The following is a 25,656-nucleotide window of genomic DNA, read 5'->3' on the forward strand; positions in this document are numbered from 1 at the left end:
CGTTAACGCCGACCATACTGTGCTAATGCATCACGTCGAAACCCTGGGAACGGTACATTGCATTAGCGTCGGCTCTACTTGAAGAGGAAACTAAAATTTGCGTGCCGCTCAAGTACAGAATTGAAATATTAACAGAAATATTAATTATTTTAATAAAAATTTTGATGAATATGCGATTATCGGAAAATTGAAGAAAATACTACGCTACAATACTATGAAATTCGCTTAGAATCGTTTATACGTAAATCTTTTAAAATATCCTTTTTCCTACTCTCTTATCACACATTGCGAACATTTAATTTTACCAAATTATAAGTTATATCTAAGTTTACCCAGTTTTAACAGTTTGTATCTATATTACGGTGAATACGATCTACATTTTATTGTACACAAATTTCGTAGTCTACACCAGTGTCTACGTCCGTTGCGGCAAGTGCTGTGCACTTCCTTTCATTTTTCCGTTAATGAAATATAAAAATTCAAATTTCGAATGTTCGTTAGAATTTACAGTTTTTGTAATGGAAGAAATACATATTTTTTTGCCCTAGAAGTAATTATCATTTTATAAAGGAAAATGTAATGTATTTGTAAAAATATATTAACACTTTTAATGTTAAATTTTTTTTAATTTAAAAAAGAAATTAAAGAATATTAGTTACAAATGTTTAAAAACATTAATATTAAAAATTACCGTCTACTTTGTATCTGTTTGACCAACTTTAAAGAATTTTAAATATTAAACAATCTTCGAGAAGATTGTACTTGTTTGTAATTTTACAACTCATTATACGATACAAAGAAGACTTTGTTTGATAATATGTTATTTATGGTACCCTTTGTGTGATCAGCTGCTGTAATAGACCATATTATCAGTCTGTTGTCGACATCTATTGGTTGATTTATCTATTGATGTAAATATTGGTTGATAGATTGGTTCGAATGTGGTTAATTAAAATGTGAGTCATTTTTTTATGATAGGAACACAAGAGAAATAAAAAAAAATACTTTTTTAAATAAATATAATTTCATTTCTGTACTTTGTACATATACAAAAATATAAAAAACGTTCATAGATATTTTACGATGCAGATACATATAAAAATAGTAGTATAAAGAAATTGGCAGTTCTAAAGATTGTAATAGTTATTAAATAAATTTGAATCGTAATTGTCATTTTTATAAATGTTGACGTACTAGAGTTGCATTTTATTATCAGTATTTACATGTCGTGGTATTCTTTAAACTATACCTTTATTTTAATTTTAAAAATTTGTTAAAGTCCATAAGATGCAGATGACATGTAAACACAGACGATGTAGTATAAGCAAAGACAACATATAAGCAGAATAAACACTGTCAAAGTATCTACAAGCACAGATGAAGTATAGAATAGATCTGACATTCAATTGAAGTTTATGTCACGCGAGTCAGAGGTCCATGATCCCTCTTGTTTTGATTGAATTAAATCCAACGTTATCGATTTAGTATGACATAAGAAATCAGCGCTGTCGGCGGTAAGAATGAAAACTAAATACAGCGACATTTAATTTCACAGACGAGATGCAGGATAAACGTTTCATTTTACAGGAGTGATGATGTACACGAGATATAGAATAAGCATTTGATCTTACGAGAGTGTGCTATACGATCTGCAATACCGATCTTGTGTATAAATGGTTCTAGAGCGACCTCCTCGTTTAAGAACGGTGATCCAGGGAACTGTTCAATCAAGCACCAAAGTCGATAAATCGAAAAAACTCGCACCGATAACAGTGACCACCTATATACCATACGAGTTACTTCTCAATTATTTGTTGAATTCGCATGAATTTTAACAATTTCTATTTTCTCGTTTTTCATTATATTTCTGTGATTTCTTAATCGGGTATTGTACGAAAGGAAGATAATTTATAGTAGTAAACCCAAGGATATGGGTTTCAAGATAATAAGGATTACAGAGATTTATCGTATCGACGGTTGAGTTCCAGGATATATCGAAAATAAGCACATCCTTTTTATCGACAGGACTACGTACCACAAGTTCAGCACATCTCCGTGTTCACGGAGTTGTTAAGAGAGGACACCACCGTGTTGAATCGAAAGAATCGAATTCTTTTTTCTACTTTTTTAAAGTTTCAAGTGCGTGGATTGTTATCTCAAGGAGATATTTCCAAATTCAAACATTTAGCGAAACTACAGCGATGAACAAACTTGTTTTACGTTTCTCTCGAAACTATATTTTTCAATCTGGCCGACACGAAATCTCCGGAATTGCGCGTTCGATTTACTTCAAATTTTACAGAGGATAACGGAGCTTCGACGATGCTTTTCTGTCGTTTGATCGTTTATTACGTCGGGAGAAAACGTGAAGCGTGAAAACAGGCTTAACACGCATTGCCTCCACCATTTCATCGATTTCTTATATTACTTTCACCGGTAGACCGTCCTCTCAGTTTATGCCGATTGGTGCGAACGAAGGTCTCGGAGACAACAATGATGAAGAATCTAATCGTGAGTAATTAAAATTCATCAAATGTATTATACCATATTACATAATTTTCGAACATTGCTTTCGAACGAAATAATTTTCGCAAATATGGAATTGTAACCGGTTAATTTTGCATACGTTTTAATTCGTCACGATAACTCCAGTGATTTCAATGTTCAGGTGAAAAAATATGGACGAACTACGAAAATACAAATTCGAAAATATTTTAACGGTACCTTCTTGAAAATGTTCCTTGCTTTCATCATATTTATTATTGCGCGTGACGATTGGCGAATTCCGTAATCAGTTTGGAATTTTATTTACACGCATATCCTGTAAATTAATACGGAACATAAAATCTGTAATTATATTATTCTTAAACACACTCGTCGGTTCACCTTTTACTATTTAAATTTTACGATCGGTAGAATCTTATAATTATTAATCGTCTAAATAAAAAACGGTGTTCTTGTGTATAACATATATTATATTTATAGTAACTCTTATGTACGAAATATTATTTCTTAATCTATCAGAGATGCAAACATAATTTGTTTGCACAGAACATTTATTAGATCTAAACATTTAGCAAGGTCACTACTTGCAGAGAGTTCAAAGTTACTTTCTTTTTTCAAATAGAATTGCATATTTACATTCAGTATTATCTTACAGGTTTGTACTGGAATTTAACAAAGTTAATAATATGCAATTTCAACGTTTGATAAACGATTCTGGTATTTTATAATTGTCCGAAAAATTACATACCGAAGTTTGGTATGCTATACAGCACTTATTCAAGTATGTTAAGTGTGTTTTCTAATATACAAGGCGCGTCACGTAATTGAAGCCTCTCGAAACTTCTATTTCATTGAAGACAGAAAAGAACTATTCTAGTACCTGTTGAATGCTATAATAATGTCCGTGTTCCTTTGGCCTTACTTTTATCGTAATTGAGACGATGCGATTATAAAATTCTTCTTTTTTTTTTTAATAGAACACCATATGTTTCTTTCCCAAAAAAATTGTTCTCTGAAATGTGAAAAACTCGATTTACTTAGTTCGTAAATAATTAGTAGATTCTTTGTGTAATTTATTTATATAAATGATAGTTTCTGTTAACTGGTCGTGTTCGATCGAGCATTTTTAAGTTCAGAACGACTCAAGTTCATTTGGTCGTTTCAAAATTCATTTTGTCATGTTCATTTCTTAAGATTTCAATCGTGATACCTAATTAGACACCGATATTTTCGAATCAGATCGCAATCGTTCTGATTAGCCCCTGCCTGGGGGACGTGTCGCATCTTTTGTCAGAATATTCGACGACCACGACACCACCACCACCTCCAAGACCTTACAACTTTCAATACCATGCAGGACGATATCCTGGAAAGATCGATCGGGTTCATCAAGAAAGTGGCGACGCTGCTGGACACGTTCAAGGTAAGAAATAAATATCTAATATAAAAATAATTGCGTACAACAAATACGAAAAAAATGTGTCTTTTGTATAGAAGCGAAAAAATAGCGAATATGATCTATTTTTCTATACTATACTTTAAGACTTAAGAGAATCACTTAAGTTATTACTTAAGTTATAGACTTAAGAGTTTCCTTAAGTTCTGTGTGTGTTTTCTTTTCTTTTTAAGTACGTCAACTTAAACATTTTAAAATATCCCCTTTGTTATAATTAATAAGAAAAATTGTTCAGTTCAAAGGAAAATTATAATAGATGCAACTATTTTTCTTGAATTTATTTCTTTTCAACGGTATTGAATATTTGTGTCGTTGCTATTTGAAACATTCTCGAACGACTTAACAATTTGGGATTTAATTCTTATCCGTACGCTCTTAGAGGATTATTCGTTCGATTTTTGCTTCTCAGGCTCTTACTCTTTCATCGATCCCAGCCACAAAGTACGAACGGTGCAGTACACAGCCGATGAAACTGGATTCCATGCCTCTTTAATAAATTACGAAGACACGATTGCTCAACCTGTCGATTCCGAAGCGGTGAGGCTCGCTAAGGAGAAACATTATCGGCTTTACCAGAAGATCGCTCAAGCAAACGCTCAAGGTGCCTCGGCGAATCTTCCCCGGGTAATAAACTCTCGATTGTTTTTCTACTCTTCTTAATAAGGAACAATTTGTCCCGACGAGTGAACACAATTTATCCTGCTGGTGAACAAAAACGAACGAGACGGAGAGACTTACGTAACTTCGAATTTTTATCTCAAATCAATGGACAAACACGGATTGTGACAGTACGTGTAACAAAATATAAATTGAAATCAATATTGTAACAAATTTGGCTATTTGTAGAAAGTTCGATTCTTAATTGTGTGAAAAATAAGATACTCAGGATAAGTTTTGAAGATGATTTCAATGATTATAGTAGACCCAAGAAGAAACGCTTTGGTTGCACTTAATGAATTATAGTAATTTTTGATTTCATGTTTTTGTATTTAATATTACTCTTGACGAAAGGAATTAATTTTACAAAATGAACGAATACGTTTTCGTTTTCTGGCTAGATTTTACCGCAGACGAATTTAATATTATTCTTGCTAAGTGGTTGAGAGTGATTATTAAAATATATGTCTGGTGCAATGTAAATTTCCAATCAGACCTAGAGTCGATACAAATTTTCGTGTTCGTTATTGATTAAAGCGATACTAAAAATTATTCGAAAAGGTATAAAATTATTAGATTTAAATGTTCAGGGAGATATTCGTTTAGAACGAAATTACGTATACTCGTCGATACTATCTTAATGTAAGTTCGAATTGAAGTTTAACAAGGCTAGTAATACGCAATATTAGTATTTGCATAAACCATTCCATTGTGTTTCAATGGCTAGCAAAATTGCATAGTTGTTCAGAAGTTGCGTGTACTGCATAAATATGCTAAATGTGTTTTCTAATATATAAGGTGTGACGTAAAATTGAGGTCATTTTAACCATTGAAATTACCACTGACTACTTAAACCGTATTGTAAAACACAAAGCTAATTTGCTGCAATAGTAATACAAGAGGAGGCGTAAAGCTTGTCTTCGTCGCTATAAACAATTTGAAATGGTAGTTTTCACCTGACCATTATGCGTATCGTTCTACAGGATTCCGTGAGCGTGGGAAGAGCAAGGGACCGGCATATGCAACTGTACCAGAAGATTGCCGAGGAACATGCTGCAATTTCCGCTCAAAGAGAAGCTGAACGATTAACTTACGAAGCCACTTCTGTCGTAAACGATGTGAATCCTGACCATGCTTATTGACATCGTTTCGTTAATAAGAAAAATAAGACAGAAGGCACGTTGACATTGGAGATCCACCTATAATTCTATGTTATAAAAATTACAGCTTGTACTATTTTCAATTTTGTATTTTATTATAACCTTGAATTTCTTTACAATAAGTCCAATCTCTAATAATCTCTTCTAGAGATTGTTCAATATAAAATATTGAAACAGGATTACCGATTTCCTACTAAATGTTAACCTTAAAATTTTACAGACACCAACTATAGACTATAAATAGTAATCAAAGTAATATACCAAGTCAAACAAAAATTCCTGAAATCTGTAAAGGACACATTGATATAAATATGAAGAATTTGAGATATAGTTATCATTCTTAAATGAAGTGGTCACCACATTTATATGGATCCATGACAGATCGCATTTAAAAATCCAAGTTCTACAGTGACCTGGAACTAAATATTGCTCTGTCGTGTCGGTAGATGACGCCACAAGGACTGAAATCATGAATTTTGGAATACTTTAGAAAAGGAGTTATTCAGCTACTAGATGTCGCTAGTAGGCTGAAATCATACTTTACAAAAGGAATGTTACAAATCTTTACGTCGATAGATGGCTCCACGAGTATTATAAAGAATGCTTGACAAGAAAGATTGAGATTTTTGTGTGGTTTGTTTGTAGAGATTGTTTTTTGAGTGTTAATTTATGTTCAAGTGTCATTAACTCTGAAACATACAGAAAGAGTTTCTAGATTTTAGTAGATCGTATGTAGCTACTGTATAGTTTATATCTTTCTTTTATCTAAATTAGAATAACTTACAAAAAATGTTGACAAGTGTTCTAACCCTTAAGGATCTGAACAAAATTTTAATATAAATGTAATTAAAATCTTTCGAATCAATGGAGAACAACGAAGAAGAGTCCAACCACAGGATATGGGGATAAAGATTTATCAGGTGCAACCTTAAAGACGAAAAAGAATGAAAGTGTCAGCAAAGGAGATAAAAAGAAATTAAAGTCAAGTATTAAGCTGATCTCCTCAGGTAACCTCAATACATTTTTTCAGAATGAAAGTCAATCGATTATATTTTATTCAGATTGACCTAGCCTTAATTGAGGTTAGAACAATGTAGAAATTGTAAGAACGATATCGATGCTTTAAAATTTAAAGGACACCTTAAAACAAAAATTTCTTTAAAAGAGGAGATAGTGCTAGTTTCTTCGTAGCTTAACTCACAATTGAACTTTAATGGATATTTATATTCCCAAATACAAGGTGAAAAGAAAAGGGCTAATATCAGATCGCGATACTAAGCATAATTTTGGTAATTTTAACGAATATAGACAAAATGACTCCATTAAATAATAAAAACAGATCGTATCGATCAACCTGTGATGTTCAATTTAAATTATTCTTAAGATATTTAAACCTATTTAGCACGTACAGGGTTTTAGTTTCTTACAAGATCGATTCTTTTACAAAGTTATACCAAGTTGGACTTATTAAGAGGTATTTTTCATTGGGATAAAATGTTTTATCCGAATAAAGGTTTATTCAAAGTTATTTACTAATACTCAACTTTGGTCTGTTTCATTAGAGAATACTGTATATTTGTTTCCCAAAACTTACCGTATTAGTTTGATCTTAAATGTAGTCTATTCGAATGACTTTAAACAAATAAAATCATTGTCGAGGTCGATCCAAATTAAGATCGATTAAAAAACTACAGGAAGAATAGGTAAAACTTCCTGTCGAAGACATAAAAGTAAGTATAATAGTATCGCTCTGTTCGACGGTACTGTAAAAATAGAAAAATCTTGTATATTCGTCACAAATTATGAGTGTGAATAGAAATTAATAACGCAAAGATATTAATAAATACAAACATATATACATATAAACGTATCGTTACGAGATTCAAACGAAATTCGTTTCACATTCAATTTTTTGGCAATACTGGAAGTATTTTCCGTCTTTGTCTTTTCAAGACAAAGAGAACGGTTTCTAGTAAATATTCCCGGCATCGTTCATTTTGACAAAGAAGCATTGATATTCGCGTGGTATGCCGTTTGGTGTCGCAGCGTGAAGACGAAGGGTGTGCAAAGGAATGCAAATGAGGTCACACTGGGGTGAGCGGGAACGTAAAAGGAGGTGACTAAGTGAAAGCGTTACAGATAGATTGATCTGCATTCTTGCTGATAAAATCATTGAATTGATACTCCCGAACGTGACTTTCCTTTTTCCTCCTTCAATCGTAACCGTTGCTTGTGGGATTAATCTCGTGTCTCGAGCTATTCTCCCGTTTTGCACAATGCATTACAGAGAAATAAACGAACCAAAGAAAGTGGTTTTTCCATTTAAGTTATACGTTCGTGGAAACGTAAGAAAGTCGTTTCAATGTAGTACTAGGTGAATATATCTTCGCAATGAAATGACTGATATATGATAAAAATACTATATTATATATGATGTATAATTCTTTATACTTTATACGATATAATGGTTTTTCCATTTAAGTTATACGTTCATGGAAACGTAAGAAAGTCGTTTCAACGTAGTACTAGGTGAATATATCTTCGCAATGGGTGACTCTGAAATAAATATCGAAAATGAAACGTAAGAAGCGAAAAATTAAACGTGTAATTTTAAGCAACGTGTACCAGGTTCGTCGTAGATGGAAGATTTATAATATTTCACAGCCAGTACGCAACAGAAGGATACACATCGCGTACATATTTTTCGTATGCTTCGCGTCTCGCAAAAGTGAAAATGTGCTACCTGGCATGTCCTTTGTACGCTTGTCAATTACTGCCTTTCCCGATATATTTCGATATTCCGTCGAGTGTCTACCGGCAAGCGAAAAGGAATGCCTCGAAATTGAAAATTTAATTACGAATGATACGATCGGATATTGAATATCGAGTATCATCGGCAAATACAAATACAATTGTCTGCCAATGAAATATTTCCGAATAGGTTTTTTAATGACTCTGCGGTGTATCGATTGCGTTAATGATCTTCCGTGTCCTGTGACCTTTCTCTCCAGAACGGTGCGAGCAATTTTTATACCTGTTTCAGATCGTATCGAAAATAAGAAACCTGAAACTCACTCGACGTAGAATTTTTATAACTAATCGTAAGCGAGTCGACTAAATGAATTCGAAGCTACGTAAAATTAAGTAATTGTATTTATAATCGTAACGCCAAGTGTTACAAAAGTTGTTTAAAGAAAATTTCTAAATTTTCAATCAAGAATCAGAAATTATTCGTATCAGAAACGTAGCTATTGTATTCTTGGCAACTTTTGGCACGTATCGGTTTCAAGTATGATTTATGACTTAAATTTTATTTAATTTAAGAAAATCGTAAATTCAAAGACCAAGAAATGTAACTGATAACTATTGGACGGTGAGTTTTAAACCGTTTCTTGCTATTTAAAAATAATCGTCACCTACAGAAACAATATATCATTCGACTCACAGTGAGTCTTTGCTATTCGTTAACGCAGGTCTCGTTAAAGTATCTTTAATCGTTCAGAAGTTCATTTATTTTGATTTTCATCGGAGAGCATATTTATACGTCCCCTGTTCGCCACGACCCTTATAAACTCGGGGGGAAATTTACAACGGGGATTGACGACGACCAGATAGATTTACGATTGTGAAAAATTTACAGCAAATCCATGGGGAGTGGCGGGATTTCGTCGATTTCGAACGAAGTCCTTTTCGTTCGAACGAGATTGATCGAGCTTCGGTTAATTATCCGAATCAATTGACGCGAATACTTTTTTATTACGTGGAATATAATATAAAATTAGGTTTGTTTTGTTATCTCCTCTTGTACTTGAGGATTACGTAGTCAAAGGACGAGAGCATTATCGATTTTCAGGATATACGCGTTAACAGGGATATCATCTTAAGAATGCAAACATCTGGGTCACGAGGAACGAACATTTGCAGATAATTAGCTATTCCTTCTACGATAAAGTTCAAAGTAAGTTTACTCTCGTTTTATTTATATTGTAGAATTGGGAAACTTGTGTTCCTATGCATTACGAATTATACGTATACCGAACTTGCGCGCAACAGGGCAATATAAAGTAAAAGTGGTCGCAAAAATGTTTCGTTAAATAGGCAATAATGTGATTTTCTCTTCTTTTTTTGCGATTGTCTTCTCTTCTCTTTTTTTTCTAATAGTAACTCGATGTACTTGTCTTTATTCGTGACACGTTTCACTGAAATAAGAAAAACGATTACCAGGTCGAAGTTTAAAATTATCACTACTTGCTTCAAATCTTCTTGTTATTTTTTTTACTCCACTTCGTACAATTTACACGTGATATTTTTGTTATCGTATAATCACGGACCAGCGATACAGAGTGACGAGGAAATGGCAACGAGTAAGTCGCGTGACTGCTCCAGAAAATCACAATTTATTCGAATAGTTTTTTTTTTTAGTTTGCTTCTTAAAATATACGCAGCGATGTCTCGTTGATTTTACTGTCTATGATCGAACAATTGATCGATACAATGCGATGTGTTTGGATCGCGTTGAAATTGTAAAAATAAAATAGACACTTGATGGAATTAAATCTTCGGAGCTGCACAACGACACGTTACATTTATACCGAAGTATATTAGAATTTGTCAACAGTATTTTCGTTGCTCTTCGCTTCGTAACAATGCACATCTCGTCGATAGTAGGGAGAGATGTTTACCGTGTTCGTAAACACCATCGTAGCAACATCTTTTTAAGTTCCACTTAATAGAAGAACAGAGGAGTGGGCATTTACGCAAAGCTTTTGTAATTCAGAGCCAGAAACAACGAATTTCTGACGTCGTGGAGAGTTGCCACGTACTTTCCGCGAAAGTTGTTCCTGAAGGAGCAGTCCTGTTAAATTCACCAAGCTCAGAGTGAAAGTTATTAGTCTCATTTTGCAAGTTGAGGGATCCCATTCGTCGTTCCTGGAGTGTTTAAATTCCAAGGGGGTTCGTTGTTAACGATATTGCATCGAACCAAGATTACGATACGGACGGAATTTTATCGTTATTTTTCAAAGTATGAAATCTCTTATTATTGTCGCTAATAGCGTGGAAAGTTTATTACGGTTCGCGTGAAAGGTCTCTTTGAAAACGTTGAACGTACAAATGTATTTCTTCCACGTTTATTTTTCTTTTCTCGTCGAGTCGAAAGTGCATAAAAAATCGTCCTAACCGATTTTTCATCCGCCTTAAAGTTCGTAAGATAATAAAAATCTCGTTAGGGCTCTTTCTCTCGTGGGAAAAATTTTTGCAGAGTAATGAACTGCTGCGCACGTTTGGCAGCTCATTTGCCAGCTTACTACCATTCATGTTGCATGGGAGAAAATTCCTCGATCCCATTATTTTTCTCAGTCGACAGTTCTCGGTTGAAAAGTTTCGAGTTCCTAATTGTATGCAATCCTGACAGGCGTTCGATGTACTCCATCCACACGAAAAGAATTAATTTTAATTTTTTAAATAACGAAATCCTTTGGCTCGTTCCATTAATTTCTACTCATCGAAAGAGACTTGAAAATGTATATCTAGAAACTGGTAACGTTAACGGTTTTTACACTTTGGCTGAACAATTGCGAAATTTTACCTCGAATTTTCTTAACGTTTCAGAGTTAACAGAGTTTCCCAGTTTATAAACGTAGTCAGTTATTTTTATGTAATACCGCACGAATACTTGTGTCCCTTTACCATTTATTCCGCAAATATCTAATTTTTATAAACACGTGAAGGGAGACACGTGATAATTGTTACATTACATTTTGTATAAAGACGTCTACAGATATTGTTTCGATCAAATTTCGAACACGAATACGAATCACTCGAGGTTGTTATTTTTCTCGTAAAATGTCAAACAGATGACTACAAAAATGAACATTTTATTTTTTAGCCGAAACGGAAAACTTTTCTCACATTTACTTTTACGTTACTTGTTTCACAGTCTCTTTTTACATCGAACTGAGAATATTTAATTTCCGTACGCGTGCGTGTCTGCGTGTGGCACAATACAATCCGGATGTAGAACGTTATAGTCTCGTTAGAACTGACACCCATCACTGCGCAGTAATTAGACGCCCATAATATCGCTGTGAAGATAATGATCAAAATATACATAAACGCTGGCAGCTGCGTCTGGGGGATTATTGTGTGTTCTCTAATAGAAGCTGACGAGTCTCAGTTTACTATTCAATCAAGAACTACCTACAAAGCCTAGCTCGGATTTTATGTTTTAGGTATGTCTGCTCATTAAAGCGAAGTTTCTTGGAAATCTATCGCTTACCGCAACCAGTTTTGCAAAAATTTGCCGAGGGATCACGTGGAAGGGTTTCTTGTATCTGCTTGGTAAACAACCCTTCGTTTACCTCCATAATTATGTAAAATGTTTTCAGTTTAAGTTCCAGATTATTGAAACACAAGGGATTTTTCTTTCAAAAATAAGAATTACCTAGAATTCTTCTTGCTAGGGTTCATGAGTGATTCATCTGTATTTATATTTTTATATATATAATTTTTCTACTATGAAATAGTTTACATAATCGAAGTTCTGCTAAGTAAATGCACAGATAATCAAGATTTTAGATTTAAGATTCTTTTAATTGTCTATTCTTTCATTTATAAGTATTTCAAGATTTGGAAAGTTTAGGTGGAGATATAAAAACGTCAATATACTTTGAATTCTATTTTTCAATTCAAATTAAATTGAATGAAAAACGAAGCTAATGCGACGATTCTTTGTACTTTCGTGACAAATGATATTTTAGAAAAGTTCGTTATGTACTTCGGTCGTTCTTTCCAATTTGTAGGTATTTTATTAAACAATCGACAGACAGGATTCATAAAGGTGTGGATCGTTTCTTAAACTCGTGGTGAATTTGAAAATTTTACTGGCGTTGAGCGAACGTACCGAGCGATAATTATTTTTCAAGACATTTCGACCTCTCAGAAAAGTATATTTTTCACAATTGTATCTCGTGTTTGGTTGGTTATATTGGAGTATAGAATAATTGGAAGAAGAACTGTTGTACGATGATCGATTTGCCAATAACGCGTGCTTCCAAACCTTGGACAAGATATTTTCTTCTTCGCTCGAGGAAATGCACTTCTTGGTAATTGATTGAGTTTTATCTGTTTTCGTTAGAGTACACTTGGAAATTCCTTTGGGCGACCTGTACAGCGTACATAGACTTGTTTGTAAATCGGTGCATTCATCGTTAATTCTACCGATAGTATCGCTTCGCAAAAAATCTTTAGATTTATTTTTCAGAGTTTCCTTTTCGCAGATTTTTCGCGAACGATTCAACGACTCGTTCAACTGGATGCATTCCTTTGGTTTCCAGATGTACGTCTTCGTTTTCTTTGGAACGTGATCCGTAGAATTTCGCAAAACGTTCGAATTCTTGCCCTGGATGGAATAAAATTAAGTAATTAATTACTCGATTAAGAAAAAGAGAATCACAGTAATTCCTGCTTTCGAGTGACAAATTCGAAACTACCTGTTCACTCCAAAGCGAGGGAGGTAGCGATTTTTATCTCGAGATGAGACAAAGTTGAAACACGATTTTTTCAATTATCCGGAGAATAACGAATTGTTACTAATTGCTGAGTTTTTAAAGAAGTGATTTTTTCCTTTTCGTGAACGAAAAAGAAATTTGTATAGTTTGTTGTTGAACGAAAATAAGGGCAAAGATAAGTCGAAGTAAAATCGACGATAAATTTTACAAAGCATTATTTATCACACTTATGACTTGCACGATAAATACGTCTGAGGGAAATAAAATTGATTGCTCTCACGAACTCCACGGTCCTTGATTTCAGAATTCTCATTTCTCTTTCAGCATACCTCGTTTACATCGTCGATGCCGTCTTTAAGGAAGATAGATTCTCCGGAATAAGACTTCGTTACGTAAGAGTCTTCTATGGATCTCAATTTTTCTTTATTACAACGCTTGATATATCTTAATAACAACGAAGGTTTCACATCGGGTACGTTATCCTGCGTGGATATTTTCAAGGAAATGTTTTTACTATTCAAAATTCGTAACGAGTTTATTATAGTTAGTTCTAAAATGTGAACAACCGTTGTATTATTTATTCGGAAATGTTCAATCATACAATGTTACCGAGTAGATAATTAAATGTATGTTTAAAATTAATTAGATTCCTGTATTTCATTTTTTCAATTTTTTTTTACATCGATGGTAATATTTACCGTTTTGTCTGTATTAGCACGACTTTCGTAAAGAAAATTTGATTCCTTGGAATACAATTTTCGATCGTAAGAGTCTTCGTTCGGAGAATACAAATTGTCGATGACATTTTGCGTGGATTCGTAAACACTCTGTGTATCGGGCTTAATTAAAGGTGCATATTTAAAACCTTGTACAGGTGATGTAGGTGGGACGGTAGGCTCGTTTTCTTCTTCCTATGAATCGGACATTTTAAAAAGTAAACGAAACAATCTAATATGCAAAAGGATTTCAGGTTTGGTATAGATTCATATGTAAATATTACACATGAATATTTATCATACTTTCTTTTCTATTTTAATCTGAAGAAATTCCAATTTTATTCTGGTTATTGTTTGATTAATCTCGCTTCTAATCGAGATAATACAGCTGTATATTTAACGAATAACATATTTAACGTCAAAAGAGAAATAATTTCACAATACCAACTCACAGCAAAGGATAGCTGACTGTATAATTTACAACACGGGGCGTCGTTAAATTCTACTTCCAATTTCCATGGCATAATAGCTTTTTCGATAGGTACACTTTTACATTTCTTCATTTTTTCAAAGGTAGCAAATATTGGTCAATTGCAATAAATTTTTCCTTTCTCTACTGTACACTTTTCCTACGAGCATTATATAAAATTCTAATAAATTGCAGGTTACAATCGAGTAAATTATTATACAACGGTGTGTTAAAATATTTGTTTATAAATGCAGTTGACTTCAAAGCTTGTCACGCTGTTTTTATCAAACAGAAATTTTGTCGAACATGGCGCTACGCAGCAGAGAATCTAACCTTTATCAAAGCGTACGAACGTTTTGAATCTGATCTGTAATCTTTTTGTAGGCTAATGACAGATTAATTAATCTCTGACTAGCTTGGATGTTCGTTCGTTACTTGAAACGACCCCCTTTCATTCCCGTAAAAGCATTTTACACGGACGTGACCCTTCGTCGCATAATAAAGGTCTCGATATTTCCACGAGGAACTTGAGGAACTTTGAACGGACCAAGCAAGCAACTTTGGTTGTCAAACATTTGTGTCCACGAGTCCAGGTTCCTGTCATATCTCAAAAACTCCAACAGTGATCGTTACATCACAAAATACAAGCACGAAACTTGATCAATGTTGAAGCAATTGCCTTTAATAAACGATCAATCGAATTAAATGCACAACAACCCTAAAGTAAAGATTAAAAGAGAATATTTTACGTTATATCAGAAGGTAATTTCAAGTAGAATATATTATTGTGCAATAATTTAGTACAATTATAATTAGAGCACGATGAGAAATTATACTACATCTTAAATAATTATTTATTTAAACTGTTGATTACCCTTGTAACTTTTTATACAAAACACTTGTTTTCTGTACAATAATAATGTACAGATGTAAACAATTTATAAATTGTAAGAAAGGTGTGAATATTTTAAGAACGTGTCTTGACCATACTTGTTTTAAAATATGCGATTACCATGTGGTAATGTGCCACACAAGTGGAGTGTGCATGTGTGATATACCGAGAAGAGGCGTAATTGTAGAAAGTAGATTACAAAGGATTATTTTCAGCATTAAATGGATTCACTGGTGGCGTGCAGTACGTTGAAATGTATTAATGGATATGGGAAAGTTACCGTGAGCAGAATGAGTCTAGAATGTATCGTTCGTCAATTATAAAAGAATTTTATATAGTTAGACCGAATGCGCTTCATTGTTCCAGTAGCGTATAGAATATCGAATTAATCACTGGAAATTATTCACTAATTAATACATCTATTCCAGTCTACAAATCTGGTCCTATTGATAAATTTTAATAAACGGATGGGCAAACATTTTGGATATCTTTCGTAACGTTGAATATTTTTTAAAAATCTCTTCGCGCTCGAGATCATCTTGAGAGCACATGGTAACAATTATTCGTTCTTACCTTTCATCGAATATTTCATCGAATATTACTTCTTCCTCGATTTTAAAGAAACTTTTCTAAAATGTATTTCTACGATACAATTTAACATCGATTTCGTTTTCACTGTACCTACGTTCGAATTTGGTATCGGTCGTATCGGGATTGAAACTGTTTCAGAAGGATTATTTGTACTTACATAAACGCAAGGTTTTAACATGGACAGATATAACAATTCCATTCTCTATGGAATCGATACTGGAACTGATATAAATTGGATACGAGAACAGATATTGGATTCCTAACCAGAATGGATATCTTCACTAATTTCAATTTCGCGCGACCGTTATTTAGCACATTGCCGTTACTTTCTGATTTACGCGGTTTTGATATACCGTTGACGTAAACGACTCCCGCGTGCATAAGTTACGATACGAATCGTCAACCGCGAGAAGAACGCGGGACCGCTGTTTCAACAACAACGGAACGATTCAACGCTTTGGTATCGGGTCCGTTAATAGGATTTCGCGTACCCGAAAGAGGAAAAAGAAAATCTAAGCGAAAAGTCGAGCCGAGTGGTCCTTTACGGGGCGCACCGGTCACCGCGGTGAGGAACTTGTTGCAATATTAACGATAAATTAAAAAGGGAGAACAAGGGAAGGGAACGCGTCGAGTTGAGCAAAGGTGGACCGTTCGTTTCTCGAAACGATACAGCACACTAACGAACACGGCGGTTCTTCCCATGTACATACGTTAAAGTAGCACGGGAATAATTAATGTGGGTTCATGAGCAAAGGGAATCGGCAAACATACGCGGATCGAGCCGATGAAGCGCAAGAAACCGAGCACCGCCTAGGTAGCGAACAATCGAATTATCAGGCTGTTGCGAGCGGAACGAGAACCATTTTTCTGCTTCGTTTTTCCCCCATGCCCGGGGCTTGTAAAACTTTCAGTACACACGTGCAACCCTTTCTCTCCCTTCCCTTCTTTGACCCATCCAACCCCACTGGTGCTCGGTCATTGGAACCGAGGATGCGGATCACGATTTTACCGAAAAACTGGAAAACACGACTTCATTAACTTAACAAGCTAAATTCATTGAACATTTTTACGAACGCGTAATGGCCGTGCCGAGATACTGACAGATTTCGGCGCAATTATTGCTATTGTTTTCGAACGATAAAGGAATCGTGGGACAGCTTTCGTCGTTACGACCAAAAGAGGCATTTTCGTTCGAAACTTTGCGATGAAATGAAAATTCAAAGAGAAAGAAGAAAAAGGAATGGAATGTGAGAGAAGGAAAACAATGCTACGTATTGTCGAATCACGCTCCAATCGATAAATGTAAGAGAAGGATTAAAACATTGCGTTTGGAGGTTGTTTCGGTATTTTTTTTCGACGAAAAAGTGGAAAAATTAGTATACCGCTGCGGATGCGTAACGATACCGCGTATATTTTCACGTTTGACGTATTTAAATTAGCGTAAAGCACGCGCACGTAAACACGATTTGAAACAGGATGTTTCCTGCCGCTTTTAATCTCATTATTCTTGTATAATTATCGTCTCTTGTAACGAGATAATGTCAATGCTATGCATCAATTGCATGCATAACAGCTTGGTACTCGGTTGATGCCAAATAATTATAACCCATTGCCAGAAGCGGAGGAACCGTTAAAAATCATTTATACAATTATCATCGTGATTATTGTTAAACGGAACGTGCGTTCGATAAGTATTCGGAGTGGCTAAATTTATACATGAATATTCACATGTATTGCATATATGAATATTTTATGATGTATTACGATAAAAGGATTTCTAAAATACACATACACTAACGAACAGAAGTATGAGATCGGAGTTGCAAAATATCGATACAGGAGATGAATAAAAATAGTAACGCGTTTTTAGCATAGTTTTTGCGTATTTTTGGAACAGACTTCAACTTCGAGAATGTGTTGAAAGATGACGTAGAGATATTACACAATTGTGTCCAGATCTCTTTGAAAGACTTTATACTTTATTTACACTTTCACCTAATACTCCTTACTTGCTGGGTTGTTAATTGTAGGCTCAATTGGGCCAAATCCAATAGTTGCATGTCTCCTGTTGGTAATGTAATCGTATAAAAAATCGTAAATCAGAGTTTTTAATCTACTTAAGTATGAAATCTTGTTAAAGAGACAGTGATACGACTTTAGTTGGATCAGACTCAATGTGTGCCTGCGCTACGTTGCACTACAGCACTAGAGTTGGAGAGGGCAGCACGTGTTCCAATTTACTGTTGTTATCTACTTTTAACCAGCACTAGGGATAGCTCTTCTCTCTGTACATCTAGAACGAGAGTGAAAAACAGTGAAAGCGAGTGGGATACAATTAAAGTGTTTGGGTAACTTTGCAAAATAAAGAGGGAGAGAATATTACTGTATCAGCAGAAACTATTGCAACTAGAAACTATTACTATTACTTTGGAACTGTTTATTATTTTTAATAATGAACGCACAGAATGCTCGTGTTTGTTTTTTGGACTGTTCGAATAAACAAATCTTTTTATTCCATTAATCAACGTTGATTGTAAACGTTACAATCGGATGGAACAAATTACAAAGATTCGTTTAAATTTCACAAATTCCACAGAAATTAAGTACGTATCTTTATCGGTACTACGTAAAGATTTTTTTTTACTTTTATCAGAAGTGGCGACCACTTTCTCGTTGGGAGCAAAGTTCTCTAAACAGTCGAGCAATTTTCCCTTTTTTTGAACATAAATTTCCGCCATTAAAGCGAAGTAATCTTCCAAGAAAAATGGTAGACTTTTCTCTGATTCATTGCGGACGCCAATTAATTCGTCATGGTTTTGCCGGAGAGAGGTTCAGTTTTTTTCAAACAAAATGTTCAGTCGAGCTGTAAGTTTCGCTTTCAGTTATTCCGTGGACTCTATTCCGAAGTAAGTTAGAAGCAATTTTAGAAATCTATGGATTTAAAGAAAGTTGGCGCTCGATATATTTTTCCACTTCGGAGAAATGTCTTGGATTTTATAAGAAAAAGAAGTCGCGGCCGAGTCGGCGGTTATACCGGGACAATTGTGCAGCAACCGTGAGTTCTGTATGCTATTTACTGTCATGGTGCAGCTTAGAGGTTACTGCTAACCGGGGAAATTTAACGGTCTTGTAGGCTTATAGAATTTTCAAGTTATACAGGTTCTCGAAGTAACTGAACTCTGTAAGTGTACTGTAACATCTAAACGTACATTATTTCTTCGAATTACTGATGGTAAATGTTTGCACAAGTAAATGCTAAATTTACTACCCTCTCGTTCCTTATGCTTGGTACGTTCCATTACATCGTGGTACACGTCGTGGTATTTTATTCGAAGCGGTGCATTTTACAATTACTTTGCGCGTCAGACATTTCGTAGGGACTTACGCGTCGCTTTATCGATACGGTCTTTATAGTACACATAAGCTTATCGTTTATGGAATTGATATACGCATTCTCGAATATCAAGAGGGGATTTACGCGACAACTCTGTAATAGGAAATTCGATTTCCGTGATCCAACGTAAATTGAAATGGAATCCTTCGCGTGAGCTTTGTGTAAAATGTTATGACATATCATTCCTTTGTACACACGTTTGTTGGAAATAGTCAGGTCGAAACACAATGTGTTTTACGGGCTTATCGTGTTTCTGTCTGTATTAATAATGACTGTCAACTATACGATAGAACCTCCATTATTCAATGCACAAGCGATAGAAAACTTACCCCACTGACATTCGTTCTTCCGTATATAGAAAAGGAAGTAACGTTAGAATCGATAATAGAAAATGAAAGTAGTACAGAGTCAGTCGTTCGAAACCGAACAGTTGGTGCAGAGATAATTTTCTAGACTTTTTTTACGAGTCTTTTGTTATAAATGTCGTCAGATTACAAAACGTACGTATAGTAATAAAAATGCAAAGTATTACCCTATTGAATAAATACATTCTAAAAGCTTATTTTATTATTTTTAATCGTAATACCGTCAGTTTTCACAAACACAAATAAAAATAACGCATTATGGAAAAACACATTTGTCAAGGCATATTGGAGCGCACTCGTACTCGAAAATATTTCCTCAAAAGTAATACCGTCCATATAAAAACCGTATTTCGTTCCACGAATTACGCTTCATCCCCTATTGAAAACCTTGTTCGGTGACCGATGTATTTAAATGTATATTAAAATTTCATGGAATATAACATTCGCAAAATATTCATAATCAATACGGGCAGAAATATTGAATAATATTTCACACCTCCTTTGTCTTTACATTATACCCATACAGAGCGTGCGATATAAAATATTATATTTTCGATAAAAAATATGTGCGTCAGAATGGCAATGTAAATTCTTGCAAGATTATTTTTCCAAATATATAAACCGGGGAAAAAATAAACATTGCGAGATAATTTTTTCAAGTACACTGTGTACAGTTCGGATCGATATTTAAATCTAAATTTCAGGAGAAACTTTTCAGGAAATTGTTCCCATTCGCATCAGTTCGCGTCGAATTCTAATCTTTCATGGTCCGAGCTGGTTCCACAGGGTAGACAAATTTAATCGCCATTTTCTGAAAGCTCGACAAAATTCGCGCCATGTCCGCAAGGTACGTAACGCTACAACAAAGGTATTATTCATGTTTTATTTCTCAACAAACAGAGTGAAATTCAACGTCGATATATTGAGCTGACCGAGCTTATTGACGGAGCTTACCTTCGTGAAAAGCACGCCGAAAACCGAAGGAGATAAGCCGCGGGCAGTGATCGGTTTGTCCGCATTGTTCAGCGCGCACTACGACCTTTTTACGTCGAAACAATAGATCGTAGATACTGCTTTTTCCGATATTTTCAGGACGAATCCTTCCATCCTATATGGAATCGAAGGGTTTACCCCTCTTTTCGTGCTATATTGAAGGGGTTTACCCGCGGTTCGTGGCACAACGAAATTGAGTCGTTCCAAGGGATTAAGCGTGCCCCGTTATGCGCAGGAAGCGTACGTATGCCATCAAGAGAAGTTCCTGGCTTCGACGAATACATAATAAACATAAAAATGTAGCAGCGTAATAATTGAAACGTAGGCTGTTTCTTGGGGAATGGTCCGAACGATCAAATTCTCTCTCGAGCGTGAATTATTACCCATGGGACTAATTGAAATTGATTTTGGACGGTTTCGTTATTGAAATGTTGGTTCGTTGTACGAGATACTCGTAAATACTTGAGTAGATAGTATTGATTTTTGCTAGTATAACCGGTGGACTGTTCGGTAAATTTTTATGATTTTTGTCCAATCGATGTCATTAAATTCTGAAAATTTAATTTTCCACGTACGACGAAAAATGTTTAGAACCATTGAAATTCGACAATTTTCTCCTGATCGTTGTTTCAAATTATACTTAATTGAAAAGAGGATTACATTTTCGGTAAAACGTTCGTGTACGTACGAGAAACGGTTTACTTATTTTAACGTTCAAAGGGTGGTGAAAACTTTTGAGCAGTAGTGTATTTTTTTAAACGCATTCAAACGATCGTTTTAGTTTGCTCAACTCCAAGACAATATCGTCTGGCTAAGAGGATTGGAACCGAGCTATAGTAGTTAGCGAGGTATATAGGTAGACGACCTAGGAATTGAATGCTGTTATCTGTCTCAGAAACTGGAAAGATCAACCTACACGAGTACCGCGACGAAAGGGGGAATGCTTTTGGACTTGGCCTACTGCGTTTCCAAGACAATGTAAACGGATCTTGAGTAGCGGCCTAATTTCTAGCGACATCTATATATACCTCGTTTAGTAGTTAATAACTACTGTTTATGTATCAGGAAGGAATCGAAGCAGGTATCTACTGTAAAACAGAACAGTACACTGGTCGATATATGATTCTGTTTATAGACTTCGTTTACTCATAAATCTTACGTAAAGGTGGTGTCACCATAATATAGTTAGACAATATACAATAGTGCGATCGAATAAATACTTTCAATTAAGCTTTGGAAGGATAAATTGAATAACGGTTGCTTCTATCGAAGAGTTTAACCCGACAAGAGGCCTTGTTTCCCTTACATTTGGCTCATTCATCAACCGAAAAAAGAAGTTCGCGTGCATTGCATCCGTCGCGTGACGTTCGTGAAATCACGTGCTACCGCAAACGATAAAGCATTTAAAGAGTGACGTATCCTACTTTCGGCTCGCTCGTAAAAAAGATTTTCGTCTCGGTTTCTCGATCTTTTCGTATCAATTGTTGACGTGCTGATAAATATGAGAACGACCCAGGATCGAAGGTTCGCCGGTAAGAAATTCCTTAGGAATTTATTCGCGGTTGTCGCGTACATTTCGTTTATGTGTCGCGTAAGCTCTCCCGTCAGTTGTTGCAAATTTGATCACGTTGAGAATACACAGTAGACGGATGCGAGTAAATGACGGATATTGATTTTAGAGATCGATGGAATCGATTGAAAAGAATAATAACATTGTAACGAAAATACAAGTTGCAACGTATCTTTTCGTATCTTTCACCGTTTACAATTATTTTGAACGGTGTACGTTTATGGATGTTCGATATAATTTTTCGATAAAAGGTCGAACAAAGTGTTGCTCTAAAAATGGAGAAAAAAAAGTCGTATCCACATCGTACGTCTGTGATTCACGTTAGTGTATTTAGAGGTAATCATTTTCATTGTTGGCAGACATATCTGTCGATGCAGAATGTACCAACCAAATGCGACGAACGTGGTTCTCACCGCTGGAAACTGTTCGTGTAGACCACACGAGCAACCTCAACGTGTAGATAGTAATGTATTGTGCAATCTGGCGGGATATTACGAACGCTTAGGTTACCCCTTTCGTGGTCGGACGATGATCCTCTTACAGTTTCGACTTTATTAGGCTGTAGTCACACGGTACTAGGTACCGACTAAATATGGACTGTACCATACTAAGGATTGTAAGCCGCTTATAGTGCGGTTACATGCACATTTTAATGCAATATGGCCAGTTGGTGTGTCATTAACGATTACAAAGTAACTCGAACTCACGCGACCGGTTTGTAGATATTGTTACCTACACCACTAAACCTGCTCATCGTCAAAGAGAAAGTGGAAACGAGTAAGAATATTAATGTCGGATACGAGTGGCAACCTGGGGATTCGTGTTCTTGGTTAATTTATTACATCTTTTATCCTTGACTCTTTCAAGCTTTTCCTCTCCATGGCACACCATGCCGAATATTGACATGCATTCAATGGACTACGTTTTGTATTACTGTTGAACTTATTATAGTTCGTACTACTGTACTTTTATAGCATCATAGTTTACGCAGTGTATTCGAATTCTTAGAAATTATCTCTCGAATACTCGTGTGTTACAATTTTCAATTGAAATAGATTTCAGTTTGCTTAAATACGTACTACTTAAAATTTTGAATAGATTTTAATTATAATTGGAACACATAAAATGTCCTGTTGGGTCGGGAATTAGATTGAAATTTATCGATAAAATCAATTGTATTCTGCAAAAGATCGAATTGATATTGTGTAAAATCGTAGGTAAGTATGTATATGACCGCGACTGTGTACATTGCATTTCCGCTGTTCTGAAAGGTCGATGAAAAGGAGGAAACTGACGTTGCGGTTTTTCACGCGAAATTTGCTCGGAACAACGTGATCTCCGTGTCGATGAATTCCAACGACGCGTTTACCCCTGGTTTCAGAACCATTGACCACTTTTCTCGTTCAGACATTTTATACAGCTACTCGTTTAACTACGGGCACACTTTGCCGCATATTGTACTACGTGCTGCAAGCTTGCACCGTGGAATTTGAGTTAGTACTGGTCTTAAAACCTTACATCGATGTTTACAAAAGAAACTAAGACGATGAAATATGAATGGAATAAGATGCAAAGAATACATAATACCTACAGGTATATTACCGTGGAGAATATAACGAAGTAACTGTAATATATTTCACGAGAACGAATTCATAAAAACGGTTAACACTATATTGTATTGTTACGGATTAATAAAGTTATTTCTCCAAGGAAGAAAAATGAAAAAGAAATGAAAATCTATCAAATACCGTCCTTTGAAAAATTTGAGAGGGTATAGATTAAATATCTAATTACTATTACTAATAGCTAATAGTTAATATTTAATTACTAATAGTATTTTCCTATGCTGCATCTCTCCTATGTATCTTTGTACTTTCTGTTTCATTTTTTATATTCGTGTATCTATTCCCTTAGAATCGCGCAATTGAGTCGTTAAATAAGATAAAGAAATAAATAAATAATGTTAAACAACAAAAGCAGAGTTTCATCGATTGGAAAAATTGAAGTTTCAAAGTTCTGAAAATCATTTCTTAAGGGAGTTCCAATTCAGCCAACATTCGGAAGTAAAATGGTATTCGTCTAGATTTCAAATATATTCCGCTTATATCTCTCGCTCGAATTGAAAGTATACTTAGAAAGTTTTTCGGTAAATGAAACCGTGGAAGAGAATGAGCATTGAAAATGTTAGCGCACAACGAAATGCGGGTTGATGCTACGTCAGCGGTCGTACCGTGCTGGTCCCTTCAAGTACTTCCTTCGAGACAAGATGTCTCGAGTGCACGCCAAACTTCAACAAATATTTGAAGAGCTTTCGTGCACATGTGTGCCACGCTTATTACATCTAGCACTGAAATGGTAAATCCGGCACCCGTTGAACTTTTGTATCTATATACTTCACTCGCGTACACTTCGCACCTACCTTCGTTTTCGATATTATAGAATCTAGATAACTGCACGAAAATGGGGCAGAATATTTCTCCAAGTGTTGAAACGCGTGTAACGATCGAAACAGTTGATTCAATAAGGAACAATATGTGCACAGTGTGTCTCTACTATTTACGGTTACACTAGAAGTTGCGACTCGCACACGAACGTAAAGATTATCCCATTTGTTCACACAGTTTCAAACTATCTGGCTGAAGTGACGCAACAAAAATCAGTAGCAGGAAGTACATGCCGGAAGCTGTTAGATGGCAGCTGCACGTCAATTTTCGTGCGTGTCGGAAGTGCTTTCAAAAATACTCGAGTCACAATTTTTTATTCCGAAACTTGTATTGAAAATAGTTGTGGCGTCATTCTTTGACAAACGAGTGGTTCAAAAATGGAAGAGCGAGTTTACAAGTTCTTTAATGAAAAGAACTCTAGATGAAAATTTCGAATTTTTAAATTGGACAGTTTAAAAAAAAAAAGAGAGATTTACGCGAAAACATTTTTTGCGATAAAAATTATCGTATCAAATTGATTCGATATAACATTTCTGATCTGGTTTTGGTCTTGCTCAGAATGCGTAGTAAAAAATAGGAGAGTAAAAGCTTGTGTAATATTTATAAAACTGCCGATGTAAACAAACGTTTAGCATTCTCTTCCTTTACCAGACTTTTTCATACATCGAATCAATGTTCTATGTGTAAAAAAAATCAAACTTTTTTCATTCAGTATCCGTTCCCTGCTTTATACAGGAAAGGAAGAAATTATTGGAAACTCAATATTTGCCCCTGTACGCTTCTGCAAAAAAATACGTGTAAAATAAATTAAAAAAAAAAAAAAAAAAAAATCCACCAGGTATTCCATTGAAAGTAAATGCTTGAAATCTTCAACGCAGTGATCCTACAATTTCTACGTACATTCACGTGTATTAGCTACGAATAAATTTTTTAAAT

General features: G+C 35.0%; 1 protein-coding gene across 2 annotated transcripts; it reads left to right on the top strand.

Annotated features, from left to right (window-relative positions):
• Window positions 1-2,322: 2,322 nt before the first annotated feature.
• Window positions 2,323-5,861, top strand: LOC143153727 (uncharacterized). 2 transcript variants are annotated; one of them, XM_076325202.1, is made up of 4 exons: window positions 2,323-2,511; window positions 3,800-3,928; window positions 4,371-4,585; window positions 5,602-5,861. In XM_076325202.1, exons 1-4 carry the CDS (start codon window positions 2,457-2,459, stop codon window positions 5,758-5,760), a joined length of 558 nt encoding a protein of 185 aa, XP_076181317.1. In that variant the 5' UTR covers window positions 2,323-2,456; the 3' UTR covers window positions 5,761-5,861. The 2 variants fall into 2 exon arrangements, with proteins under 2 accessions (XP_076181317.1, XP_076181316.1); XM_076325201.1 differs by having other exon boundaries at window positions 2,355-2,511; window positions 3,745-3,928.
• The last annotated feature ends 19,795 nt before the right edge of the window (window positions 5,862-25,656 follow it).

This window comes from Ptiloglossa arizonensis, chromosome 13 (assembly GCF_051014685.1).
Source record: "Ptiloglossa arizonensis isolate GNS036 chromosome 13, iyPtiAriz1_principal, whole genome shotgun sequence".
In the NCBI taxonomy this organism is placed as follows: Eukaryota; Metazoa; Arthropoda; class Insecta; order Hymenoptera; family Colletidae; genus Ptiloglossa; species Ptiloglossa arizonensis.